General features: G+C 35.0%; 1 protein-coding gene across 1 annotated transcript; it reads right to left on the bottom strand.

The window, feature by feature from the left end:
* Positions 1-9,346: 9,346 nt before the first annotated feature.
* CSN2 (casein beta) lies at positions 9,347-13,571 on the bottom strand. Its single transcript, XM_015074456.2, has 7 exons — positions 13,521-13,571; positions 12,784-12,810; positions 12,662-12,688; positions 11,591-11,614; positions 11,450-11,494; positions 9,636-10,157; positions 9,347-9,436 (listed from the first exon to the last, which is right to left on the bottom strand). The coding sequence occupies exons 1-7, from the start codon at positions 13,569-13,571 to the stop codon at positions 9,347-9,349; spliced, it is 786 nt and encodes a 261-aa protein (XP_014929942.2).
* Between the last annotated feature and the right edge of the window lie 1,118 nt (positions 13,572-14,689).

The raw sequence follows: 14,689 nt of genomic DNA, 5'->3' as shown, positions 1-14,689 counted from the left end.
AATATCAAGGATTTATGTGACACCATATTTAAAATACCACCTATAAGGAAGGTGGAGAGGATGGGAAAATGGGTGAAAGGGAGTGGGATATATAGGCCTCCAGTTATGGAATGAATAAATCAAAGGGTGCAACACAGAGAATATAATAACTGGTATTGTAATAGTGTTGTATGGTGACAGGAGGTAGCTATACTTGTGGTGAGCATAGCACAACATATAAAGTTGCCCAATCACTATGTTGTACACCTGAATAAAATACACTATGTTGTGTACTTCAATAAAAATAATAATAATTTAAAAATGAATTGTCACCATCTTATTAAATTTGCTATAATCCATTGTTACTTTCCAAGAAGCTATTGAAAAGGCCAAATGGGAAATCAAATAATGAAACAATCCACTCTCCTAACATCTTTTAGTTTTTTTTTTTTAAGTTCATCTATTTATTTTGAGAGAGAGAGAGAGAGAGAGAGAGAGAGAGAGCAAGTGGGGCAGGGGCAGAGAGAGAGGGAGAGAGAGAATCCCAAACAGGCTCTGTACCATCAGCACAGAGCCAGATGCAGGACTCCATCTCACAAACCATGAGATCATGACCTGAGCCAAAATCAAGTCAGATGCTTAACCAACTGAGCCACCCAGGTGCCCCATCCACATTTTTTACTCTTTAATAGTTGCTGCAATTTCCCCAGAGATGCAAAATCATTATTTTATTATAGAAGAAGTTAGAATGGTTTCTATTCAGTACTTTTTTTACCTTACTACTCCATACATCAGGGAGGTAATATAGGGCTTAAACCAGTTTCTAAGTATATCTATTCTAAATATACACTCTGAGCAGAGGACTTACCATTAATGGTTTGGACTAGGTTTGAAGGGAGACAAACTGTGCGGGCAACATCAAGTATTACTTGACTCAAATAAATTTCAATATGAATCACGGATCATCAGGAGATTCTCCATTGTAAGCAATGAGTGGTAAGACACAGAATGGATCTCAGAGTCTGAAAGAAGATCAACTAGTTCCCTTTTTTTATGTAAGTGCCCAAAACTCATAGATCAAAGACAAGGACTAGGATTGGAAATATATTATAGTAAAGTCCCTACAGAACTTTGACTTTTCTTACTTCAAGTGTTATAGATCCATGTTAATTCTTATTCAGAAATTGGGGTGGATCATCACTTTCTGTTGGTAGCTTATCCAAAAATCTGTTTACCAGACATATTCTGTTCACCAAAATATTTTTATATTTATATATCAAAAATAACCCTGTTGAAATTGCTATTAAATTTTTCCTAGGGATATATTGATTAGCTTCACACAGCCATCACTTCTGGTTTGACCATTTTTCATACAATAATTATCACCACCACCACTTCCTGACTAAATCTCTAAAAATGTTAATTATCTCCTTGCTTCAGGAATTTACCTACTATCACTTTGTTTTGTGACTGGGCTCCTTTCATCTACCTTAAGGTCAGAAATCCAATTTTAATTACTGTGAGACTCCTAATAGAATGCTCGGTCCACTATAGTTAGGGAAAAAAGACTTATAAAAGTCCATTCTTTCTTTATTATTTTAAATTTATTTTAGAAAGAGAGAGCACACACAAGCGGAGGAGAGGGGCAGAGGGCAGAGAGATAGGGTGAGAGAATCTTAAGTGGGCTCCACTCTCAGTGCTGAGCCCAATGTGGGACTTGATCCCACAACTGTGAGATCACGACCTGAGCCAAAATCAAAAGTCAGACACTCAACTAACTGAGCCACCCAGGCACCCCATAAAAGTCAATTCTTTAAGAAAAAGGTTAAAAAACAGTCATCTATGCATTGTCTGTAGAAATGGGTAAGTGGTAGGTCCTTAGAATTAAGCATATCTATCTACAGATATTTTTTTAATGTTTCCCTTTGTAATATGGTTACCAAACCTTCTAGAACACTGCAGATAACACAAATAAGTGGGAAAAAAGGTTAGGGGAAAAATGATGCTAATTGTGAACTGAGTATATGTCTTCTTTTGCCCCTCCTTCAAATCCATTGTGTGATATATGTCACACAGGCATATATCAAGTGTGACCAGATATTGAGACTCATAAGAGAAACTAGAGATACAAATTTGTGTAAAATTTTCTGATTTTTAATATGGCCTAGTTTTTTTCTTTTTCTTTTTGGAGAGAGAGAGAGAGGGAGAGAGAGCACAAGTTGGGGAGGGGGTCAGAGAGAGAGTGAAAGAGAAAATCTTAAGCAGACTCCATGCTCAGTGTGAAGCCTGATGTGGGTCTTGATCCCATGACCCTGGGATCATAACCTGAACCAAAACTTCAGAGTTGGATGTTCAACCAACTGAGACAGCTAGGCTCCCTTAGTTTTTTTAAATGCAAAACACACGGTCCCCTTTTCTTTGTTGACCACATCCAGCCCCTACAACACTAGTTTATGTACTCTACTGTACATTAAGGAAAGAACTTGTTAAGTTTTTTTTTATTCTTACTGACAGGCCATATCAAGGATGAAGCAACAGTGAGAAGCAGAAAATTAAGGCCACCATCAGCTATGGTAAACAAAGAAATCACGATTTTATCATGAAAAGGAAACACAGTGAGATCTTCAGGATCATTTAGGAGTTAGGGGTCTAAATCTTTCATATCTTCCAGTAGATTTCCTTTTTTTCCTAATAATTGGTATTTCACTTTCCTAAATTTCACATGAGACCTACAAGCTTGTGAATTTGTGTTATTTTAATTACTATAGACTGAATGTTTGTGTTTACCCTAAATCCCTATGTTGAAACCCTAATCTCCAATGTTATGGTAGTTGGAGGAGGGGTCTTTGGAGGCAACTGGGTCATGAGGGTGGAAACTTCATGAGTGAGACTAATGCCCTTATAAGAAAAGATGTGAGAGAGATGAGTTCTCTATCTCTCCCTCTGCCATATGAGGATATGGCAAGAAGGTGGCTATCTGCAAGCCAGAAAGACAGCCTTCACCAGATGCAGGATCTGCTAGCACCTTGAACTTGAACTCCCAGCCTCCAGAACTGTGAGCAATATTTTTTTTTTTATTTTTTAAGCCATTCAGTATATGGTATTTTGTTATGAAGACCTGAACTATAAAAGACCCACTATCATAGAACCATGACATACAGGAATTTTGTTCTGTTTGGTCAGGAATATCATGGTGCCAGTGACATATGAAAACATTAGCTCAAATTAATGAAAAAAAAAAGGAATTTATTAGCTCATGTAACTAAAAATTCCAAGAGGGAAGTATAGTTGTATTTAGGAACTTGAAGGTGGTCACTCACCATTTTGTTCATCCTTCACTTTCACTCTTCTTTGGACTGACTTACTTTGCAGGAGATAAAAAAGACGGTTTGCTCACATCTCAGAGCTTCATGGTTGTTCAGGTCCTAAATCTGGAAATGACTACACTGTAGCTTCCCTGAGTATTCACACATCAGCAGAAGAATGTTAATTAGCTCTGCTTGGAACAAGGACCTCTCCCTTTGGGTGTTATGACACTCCTGGCTTGGAATATATCCTCACTTTTTTTTTTAATGTTTATTTACTTTTGAGTGAGCGCGAGCAGAGGAAATGCAGAGAGAAGGGGACGGAGGATCCAAAGCGGGCTCCGCAGTGACAGCAGCGAGCCTGATGTGGGGCCTGTGAGATCACGACCTAAGCCAAAGTTGGATGCTCAACTGACTGAGACACCAAGACACCCCTATGCTCACTTTTTTTTTTTTACTGAAATCTTCTCCCTACACACTAAGATACACCAAATTGCAATTGTAGAAGTTGAGAATTAAGTCTCGAACATTCTTTGGGCTTTCATTGTTTAAAAACTTTTTTCTTCCCTGGGGGGGCTCGATTCCAATGTCTTCCCATTTGCAAACTTTGCTTTCCATAATTTCAGTAATGCAGAAATTTTTCGGTTTTCCATTTTTGAAATAATTCTGTCAAAGCTTTTCAAATAATTTCTTTACAGAAGTAACCAAAATCTGTATGCCTCATTATATTAGTTTCCTGCTATATAACAATGGAACACAAACTGGGTGCCTTAAAATAGCAGAAATTTATCCTCTCCTAGTCTGGAGTCTAGAGGTCTGAAATCAATGCGTGTTGGTATGGCCATGCTGCCTCTGAAGGCCCTGGAGATCCTTCCTTGGCTCTTTCCAGCTTCTGGTGGCTGTTGGCAATCCTTGGCATTCCTTAACTTGTGGCTGCATCTTGTAACTATTTAACCCCAATTTTTGTGTTCATCTTCACACAGCTATATTTCCTCTGTGTATGTCTGTGACCAAGTTTGCCTTTTCTTATAAGAAGAGTTTGCTTGGAAGCAATTATAAATTATGTAAATATATGCACCTTAAGTAAATGGAGGTGAATAAAGATGCAAAGCAATTCAAGCACCACTTCACTACAAGTTGAAGGCTATTCAGCAGGTATGCTTCATCAGCACAAAAATTTTCTCCAGAAATACTGTGTATAACACTGATTAATCCCAGTTGGTCTGGATGACTGTATGCTTATCTCTAGAGTCACTGGCTGTTGGCCAACACTATGGTATTTAATAACGAAAGGCAAATGATACTATAGAGATATGTCTGTGAGTTGCTTTGGGCAGGATACATCAGCCTGTCAGGATTGTTTAATAATAATTGCATATGGTTTACACTGGGTTTCAGTGGAATCTAGGAGTTGGGGAGTGAAATGGGGCTGGTTTTCAACAGGTATGACTAGTCATGTAGCCAAAATGTGCCTGCAGGACAAGTTTTTTTGTAAAAGACCCTCACGACAAGTGGTTTTGAGCTTCCTGGTACTGAGATGCTTTGCACAGCCTCCATTAGTGGTTTAAGATCTGGAGATAAAGTATATCCTGTATCAAGCAGTGGAAGGACAAGTAAGTTGCTCCCCAGATCTTAGCACTTTTTCACTGCACATCCTTTCCCTGTGTTGCTGTCTTCTGTTTTTCCCTGTAATATTAATCTGTTTTTATTCCAGTGGAAACTGTTTGAGTCCTCTAAATCCTTTCAGCAATAAAAAACTTCACATGATTATTATGTAATTAACAGAGGCTGCAAAGAACCACACCACTGAATAATATACAGAGGAAAAAAAAGCAGGAATTAATCTGCAAGTTCTCTCCCATCTCCTGCATTCCATTTTTCAAATTTCACCATAGTAGGGTCTAAAACACATTTTACAGTATCATTATGCAGCCACTCCATAGCTTCGGAGGAAACCAGGTCTATTGCCATAGAATGGAATGGTATTTAAGTCCAGAGGCAAAGAGGTGATTCTGCACCAGAGAACCCCCCACTTTTAGGGAAAAAGAAGGTAGGCAAGACACTAATAAAGAAATACATGATTTTACATTTAATATACATTTAAATTTTTAAAGCAACAAACAGCCATATAGAAAAGCACACACATCAAAATGTATTATCACAAAGAACTCATCATCCAGATTAAGGAAAAGAATATCACTAAGCATCTGAGAGCACCACTTAATGTTCCCTATCAAGTTCTGCCTCCCCTCAGATAACTACTATCCTAACTTGTTGCACTAGAAATCAATATTTTATAGATTCTAATATATAATATTTATGGGGTGTCTGTCTACTATCATCCAGTCTTCCTTATATAAAATTCATTCATGTTGTGCCATGTAGTAGTAGTTCATTCATGTTAATTGCAATGTTCCGTTCTTTGTATATCACAATTTATACAAAATAGTGTTGATTCCCATTAGTGTTGATTTGAATTTTGGATATTAAGAACAAGGTGTTAGGAAAATTGGGTACATATTTTTAGTGCATATGTATATATATGCATTTTTAGTGTAAATACACACACACACATATACATATATATGTATATACATATATATGTATTTCTGTTGGGTATATACTTAAGAATAAAATCTCTAGTCATAAGATATAAAGATGTTTATCTTTGACAAAGACTGACACAGGTTTCCAAGATGCTCATGCCAGTTTACATTTACATCAACATTGCTTAGCATTCCTATAGTTTGTTTTTTGCCAACACTAGATATGGCCAAATTTCTTTTTTCATTTTAATCATTCTGGTGGCTGTATCGTGATATTGCATGGTAGCTTTTAATTTGTATTTTCCTGAGAACTGGTGATTTTGAGTACCTATTAATACGTTTATTGGCTATTAAGAAACCTTTTTTTGGTGAAGTGTTTATTCAAGTAAGTCTGTTTCCTTTGTACTAGTGTATCACTTTTTTTCTCTTACTGAAATATGCCCAGTGAAATTTGAGCAAGTCAGAGACTGGATCCAGATGAAGAGTTATGCTTGTCCATGCCAGATTTGAGATATTAATTATATAATTAGGTGTGGAGACCAAAAAGGCAAGTTGAGTGCATGAATTTGGAGCTCAGCAAAGAATGCTTTTGAAGATATACATTTAGAAGATTTCAACCTATGGATGGACTTAAAGCCATGGAACTAAACACTATCAGCCAGACTAAGGCTAACCCTTAGGGTACTCCAACCCTTAAAGTTTGGAAAAAGAAATGCCGGAAAGGAGACTGCAAAAAAAATAAATACATAAATAAAGGCTAGTGAGTTAAGAAAGAAAGCAAGGGTTTGATGAGTTTAAGATTTCAAATGAAGAGAAGTATGATATTTAAAAAAAAAAAGCAATGATCAACTCTCCTAAACAGCTCTGCGAGGTTGGGTAAAATGAACACAAGAGTAGCAAGAAGAAAGCTGTTGGCAACCTAGGAAAAAAGTGATTTCTAGAGGGACAAAACCTTGATGGGGGCAGGTTAATGAGACCATAACATATTCAGTACGGATAGTTCTTCTATCATACTTGTCACAGAGTAGTCTAAAGAACTGGGAGGAGTTTGGAGGTATATTGTTACAAGATGGAATTTTCTTTAAAAATGAAAGATATAGCATAAGTTTGACTTACATTTGATCCTTAGGTAAGGAAAACAATTGCTAATGACTCACTGGGGGATGGAATTGAGCGTACAAGTGTAGTTGTTGGTAAAGGAAAAATTCATTGCAATGAAACAATTACTCTGCAATCAGAGAAAGTGGATATCAGACCTTCATATAAGTCTCACTTTCTTGGGCATTACTGGCCCAAACCATGTAACCCAGCTCATTCTGACTGTGATACTGGCTCTTGCTTCTCTGGTGTAAATGAAGTCAGTAATGTGGAACCATACAGAACAATTATCCTGTAACAGTGCAGTACACTGATCAGATTAAAACTTCATTAAAAACCTTTGAGTTGCCTATTTTACAGATGTGGAAATTGAAGCTCTGAAGGACTAACTTTCACAGCCCCACTTAGCTACCATTAACAGCAGAGCTGTGAATCAGCTTTCTCATTTGAAGTGTTTTTTTGCTTAGAGTGACTATAAAATTTAACATTCGATGTTGGTTACTTTAGATAGTGAAAGTCACAGGTGTACTAGTTTAACTGGGACACTAGGTGTAAACCAAGACTTTCCACAACCAAAATAGGGTATGATCACCCTATCCTTTCCTCCACTTTTTGGTATTCTTTACCATTCAACTCAAAGCATTCTATTCAATTTCAATTTTCCCATGTTTATTTTTAACACCAATAATCCTTGTTTTGTTGTGTTTTATTTGGTTTTGAGAGAAAGAGAGAGAAGGCATGTGCGCTCATGAGCAGGAAAGGAGCAGAGAGAGAGAGAAAGAGAGAGAGAGAATCCCAAATCGACTCCACTGTCAAGGCAGAGCCTGACAGGGGGCTCAATTTCACAAACCATGAGATCATGACCTGAGCTGAAATCAAGTCTGACACTTAACCAACTGAGCCACCCACTTGCCCTTTAACACCAAAATCTTAAATTAATAACAATCTTAAGGGCAATTAAGGCTTGAAAAATTATAATAAAGACAGGAAAACTTAAATATGCCTAAAGGATTAATTTATTGAAATGACTGGTTAGGAAATAGAGTCTCAAATAACAAGCACAATTCCAGAAACTATTTTTACACATATTTTTCACATACTTATGGTATTTCCAACTCAAAATTAAACTTCTATGGTGTTAGTGAATTAAAATTTAGAAAATATAGAGTTTATGAGCAAATTCAAATTAAGATGAATAACATATAATTCATAAATAAATAAAAGAATAAATTTTCATTTTTTCCATGTAGATTCAAAATTATTCACTTTTGGTAACGATGTAAAGATTGAAAGGATGTCACATTTCCAGTTGCAGTCAATTCTGTAGAATATAAAGCAAATATAGAACTAGTTATGTTATATGACATAAGTATTCATCCCTCCTCATTTGTAATTTTGGTGTGATTAATTTGTAAGACAAATTTTGTTACAAGTGCAAAATATTGAGGCCTACCGAGGAGGCATATAAAAATTCCAATATGATTAAATATTAGCCCACTGATACTTAGACTAGACTAGAATAGTCTACCATGATTGCAGAAATATTCATATTTTAAGAATCCCAGAGCTATATTCTCTCCCTTTTTTAAACCTCACACCTGGAAAAATTCATTTTATTTTGATTCATGAATTAAAGGATGATATGTAAATTTTAAGTGAGATAAAAACAATTGAAGTTACAACGCCTAAGTTAGAAATGAGAATGAAAGAGATCTTTAAAAAAATCTCAAATATATTCACATGGAAGTAGAAGAAATTATTTTCAGTTTTTATAAAAATGCTGATAACCAAACATCAGAATATAGGCACTTGAACACAAACCAGTCAAATCTGTCTATAGCACATAATAAAACTTTTAAATTCTTTGAAATAAAAAAGATACAAAATTTCAGGTCAGTAGATAATGATCAACCATTGAGACATCCATGATGCTTTTATCATTAATAAATAAGTAGGCATATTGATAAAGTTTGTCACTATCTTGGACTTAGACAATAGAATGAAATATAAAAAGATATTAATGAAAATAATCAGTCTAATCTGCAAACTCCCAACACTTACCAAAAGTAAGGAGGGGACATTAACTTTGAAATTCTCTTAGACCTTAAAAATTAAAAAAAAAAAAAATTAAAGAAAGCAAAATAATTAAATAAAAAATTCACATTTATGCAAAGAAACAGATGCTTTTCCTAAGAATTCGGAGTGATAAAATAAGCATCTCAATTATTTACCCTCATATGTACATATATCAAAACAAGATGTGAAAAAATTCTGCACCTGCAGAATAGATGTGCACAAGGAATACATCAAAATTGTAGAAAAAAATAAACCTTTTTTATTCCAAGCCCAATCAGATTATCAGATTTAATTCCAGCTTTAATAAACCTTAATCCTCTACCTAAATTCTCAACAGATCGATTAAATCAGAATCTCCAAAATAATTTGTTCCCGATGGTATCTTCTACATCGAAGATCAGAACAATTATATCGGAATCTCTGTGGGTAGGCCTAGACATTGGGATTTTGGAAAGAAACAGTCCTACAGATAGTACTATTGTGTTGCTAGGGTTGAGAATCATTGATCTAAACAATGTGCAGTTTAGATCTATTCATTATTCATTTATTCTTTCATTGTAGAACTCTTATTTCCTCTATCACTATATTCAGGTCATAAGTGAGACAGCAGAATTATTAAGTTTGGACTTACAATAATGGGATTGTAAGCTGGGGCAGTCGCAGGTTGGGCCTCACGGGTGGCATCCTGGTACAGCAGTAGGGTTTGCACGGGCATGTCTCTCTGGAGGTAGGGCACAATTTGCTGGGGAAAAGGCATGACTTTGGGCTGTGGGATGGACAGCAGTGGCTGAGGAGGAAGCATGGTAGTCTGAGGAAGAGGCTGGGGGATCTGGTGCATCAGGGGCTGGAGTAGAGACAGAGGCAGAGGCAGAGGCAAGTGCAGACTTTCAAGATCAGTGAGATTCACGATTTGGCTGTCCAAAGAGGGCACTACTGGAGATTTCAGAATGGGCATCACTTTGCGCCTGGGAAAGATGGTCTCCTTAACTTTGGGGATTTCCATTATTTCAGGCTGAAGGAAAGGCAGCACCATAGCAGGCTGAGCAAGGGGAAGGATGTTCTGTGGAAGAACAGGGTAAGGAATGGGCTCAGCATAAGGATAGACTAGAGGCTGTGGCTGGAAAACGGGGTGGATTTTATTCTGGCGTTCCTCCTGGAAAGAAGGAAAAGAATCTTTGTTTGAGTCCATGATTCAGCTATAACTGTCATTTATGATGAATTAACCTCCTGTCTTTTGAACACTCATAACTGAGTGAAAAGAGAAAGAAAATCTTTTACTGATCTTGGTTAAGAAATTATTTTCAGTCAGGTGAAGACTACTGAGTAAAACGCTCATTGAGGTATTTCTCATTTACTCCCTTTCATAGGTGAATCCACAGATCAAACTGAAATCAAGTTTTGGAGATTTCAAGACCTGTTTCACCTTTTTCTGAATTGCCTAGATAGCTATCCACTTTGGTCTTCATAAGTATGGACTTTTCAACATAATGTGTTCAAAATACAGCAAATTGTTTTCACATATGAAAGATCTATTTAAAAAGACTTAGAGGGATAACTCCAATGTTTATTTGCTGTTGTTGTTTTAATGAAAATGAAATCTTAATTTATGACTTAATTCAAGGAGTTTCTTACACTAGTCACCTTCTAGCACTACTTCCCTTGGTAGAAGGTAGTTATTTTGAGACTTTCAAGAGGCATCAATTTGTGAATTCATTCTGATTTAAAAATATTTGGTGTAAGTTCCAAACAATACAACTTCACTGATAAAATAGAAAAGATGAAATATTATTATTAGATAAATATGTTACCATATGTAATTTAATTAAATGAAGAATTTTATGTTGTCTAAGAAAATCTTTAATTTTAAGCAAGCTCTACTACTTAATAACTGTGTGATATTGTCAGATAATTGTGTACTCAATTGTTCTGTACCTCACTCCTTTCATCTGTGTAATGGGAATTCTTTGAAGAACTTCACCATTCATAAATGTTAATATAAAACATACAAAATATTATATAAAATCACTGAATATTCACTGTGTGTCAGCTCATCAAAACTGTGGGGTTATGAATGTTCTTGGTTTACAAATAAGAAAATTAAGTACAGAGAAACTTGAGGCCAAGGGTATACAACTAATAAATGTGTCATATTGCCTTCTTGTTCTCTTTCATCCGAATATCCATCTTGAGACTAAGGGGAACCTAGTTCCCCACTTGGAAATATGAGTAAATCAATAATTACCCTTAGGTTTTGATTTTATACTCTGCATATTAACTCTGAATTTGAAAAAATGCATTTATGTCTTAAAAATATATTGACTGTCGGAATTTAATTTCCTCATTGGCATTTATTTTATTATCAGTCTTTAGAGTGAACACATACATATTTTGTGTGTATTAGATTCCATAATAACTTTAGAAATATACTTATCACAAATAAATTACCTGTCTCTGCTGCTGCTCCTCACGTTTAAGATTCTCAAGTTTCTGCTAGAAACCAAATCACATGTAAAGAAATGTTACCACCTATAAAAATTAAATGTAGGAAATTTTGAAAATAAGTACACTTAAATATGAAGGTGTTACCTTGTTGATGTGTGTAATAGATTCCTTCAGAAAGATAAAAATAAAATTAGGTTTAGTTTCATGAATGCTTCTTACTTGTCAATACAAATCAGAAAATGACAACATGTAATAGGTTAACATGTACACCTTGTTTGATAATAGTAAAAACTCAGGATAATTGCTGAAACTTGTATGTTTTGCTGTTGTGCATAAGCTTGTTGTATAAAAGACGGATGAATGCAGTTAAATAAGAAAAGAAAATTAGTGAACATAGTGCAAAAAGAGGTATTTAATAGATGCTAATTTATCTCTATCACCACACTCCCTTCCTAGGACAACAAATGATCTCTGTCACTCTATCTGAGTCTAAAAGAATCATATTCATTGATAATATGAATTTCATCTTTTAATTGTTTTAATCATTCTTCGTTTACTTGTTATGTTTACACTTCAAATTAATCATAAGAAATAAATATCCCCCCTTAAGTGTCCGTTAACCTTGTAGAGAGACCACGTATACTATTTAACTAATAGGTAATGACATATCAGGGTAAATACCTACCTGACTCCACGCAGATTTAGGACTACACTACCTCTCACTGCCCTTTACTTAATATAGTGACTATTGCATTACAAAATATGTCCATTTGCATGTCTGCTCACACACTATGTTGCAAGCTCTTTTTTATGGACATCCCTGTTTTCAATTTGGACCACAGCTCCTAGTCAATAAATATCAATAAATATCAGAACAGTGAATAAGGCGCTCAATAAATATCAGAACAGTGAATCAGGTCAGTGTAAAAAGAGCTCAAGACAGAAAAAAAACCTGTACAGTTCATTGAAAAAAAAAGAGGGGGTCACAATGACATAATTTCAAGTAGTCAGCCAACTTAGAAAGTGCTAGTAGGATACTGAATTTTCCAGATGTTTATTCTGTCCATAAACATTTACAATGGAAATTTACTTCAAAACTTATGTCAGAACATAGCTGCATTATTAACCTAACTGTCCTAATGTACCAAATAGAAAGATAACATAGCATTTTACTGTTCCAATACTGGGAAATTGCCTCTGAAAACATTGTCTTACCTCACTGCTTGAAAGACTTTCCACAGTCTGTAAAAGAAAGGCAAAAAATAAAACAATCAATAACTATTGCAGAATGTTAATAATTTATGGTTGGAAATTTTTTCTGAATAAAAATATCTTACCTCAGTGGATACAGTGAGTTCTTCCTTCTGTAAAGGAAAAATAAAACACTACTTTGGTTTCCATATGTAACTCATCGCTAAACATTTTTCCTATCTAATTTTTATCTTCTTTATGCAGCTATTTCACAAATTTGAGAAATAAAAAATGCTATATTGAGAGACTTAGAAAGCCATTGTTTTTGTCTTTTATGTTTAGTAACTGTGTTAACATATTTTTATTTTACATGAATCAACAGTTTTTGATGGGCAACAGAAAAAAGTTATTTTCATTTATTTTAAACTTTATTATGATTACAAATACATTTACGATTATGATTATTGCCTGATAGTCCATCCTATCATTGTCTTTGGATAGATACAGGTAGAAGTGGACCCAGTGCCCTAAGATAAGAGCTACACGTATTTTATCACTGGAATAAGATATATTTATCTAGGTTGTACATGCACGCCATCATATTTGTGCAATATTATTATTGTCATTTTTATATCTGGTTCTTTTCATTTTGTCTCTTTGCTAATAAGTCCACTTGCTTTTCCCTAAGGAAGCGGTGGCACAGTGATAAAGAAAGCATTTGGCCCAGATTTGTGCCCCTACTGCACACTGCTGAAATACTGGGTGAATGTCAAAACAAATCTGTTGGAATTCTGCTTTATTCGTATTTTAAAAATGTTGATGTTATTCTCTACACATAGGCAGATAGTCCATTGCAATCTTAATTATTTATACACTTTCTTACCTCTCTTGCAAGAGCAAGAGCCACCAGGCAGGCGAGGATGAGGACCTTCATGGCTACCAAGTCCTGTCAATGGGGAAATGAAGGAATGGTAATAGATTGGTCAATCTATTTTCTTATTTAGCTAGCGTTACTTTCCTGTTAATGAAACTAAAGATAATATGTAATAAAAATCTCTGCATTTTAGGGAAAAAATACTAATAAAAACTTTATCAAGGTCAAAATCTCCCATGGCTCCTTACTCTTACATATTATTTTTATACTTCATGGCTAACTGTTCAGATTTTCTCAGGTATCACCTCCACCCTTCCTCACTCATTTTCATCTCATTCACAGTACTATGGTTTTCTTGTGTTTTTGAAAGACAGAAAAAAGTTATAAGTACTAGAAAAAAGTTATAAGTAATTACAGAAACATTTATTAATTGATTCATTTGTTCAAAGATATTTATTTAACACCTTTTATTGCCAGATACTGTCTAGGTGCTGGGATTGTATCAGTGATCAAAATATTAAGATCTCAACCCTGATAGATCCTCAGTTCCATTGGGAGGAAACTGATCAAAGAAAATATATGCAAAGATCAAATTTTAGTTTTTACTTTTTTTCAGTGAACCAAACCATTCCCATGAATATTTGTTTTAATCATATCTCATTTCCAATAAGACTGAGATTTCATTTGAGCATTTCCTTTATTTCCTCCACTTATCCAGATGCTCCACTGATTGGTTTGTTTCTTCTCTATTTATACCCACTACTCAGTCTTTATCCCTACATATCCAATAATGCCTCCTCTCCTTTGTGACACACAACTTTAGAGACAATACACTATGCTTTTTTCTCCCTGATTTCTTGATGATTTACCAAAGTATTAGGTCCTCTTGCCCAATCCCCACTCCAGGCTACCTCTTCTTATAGTACAACATATATGTTAACACTTTTAACCAAAATGTACTAAATGCCTGATTTTGTTGCATTTCTGTAATTTCTTGTACAAAACAATGTTTGTGCTACTAAGATAGCTTGACATACAATCTTCAATCTCAGTTATTTAAACTAAACTTCTGAACTAAAAACATTTCACGAAAAAATTCCCTAATTTATCTGCAAAATATCCTTTCCAACATTTGAAGGCTGAAAATTATTCTCTTTATTCAGGAAAAATATTTTTTT

This window comes from Acinonyx jubatus, chromosome B1 (assembly GCF_027475565.1).
Source record: "Acinonyx jubatus isolate Ajub_Pintada_27869175 chromosome B1, VMU_Ajub_asm_v1.0, whole genome shotgun sequence".
Taxonomy (NCBI): Eukaryota; Metazoa; Chordata; class Mammalia; order Carnivora; family Felidae; genus Acinonyx; species Acinonyx jubatus.
Note: the sequence above shows the minus strand (reverse complement) of the source record. Positions and strands in the feature narration are given on the sequence as shown.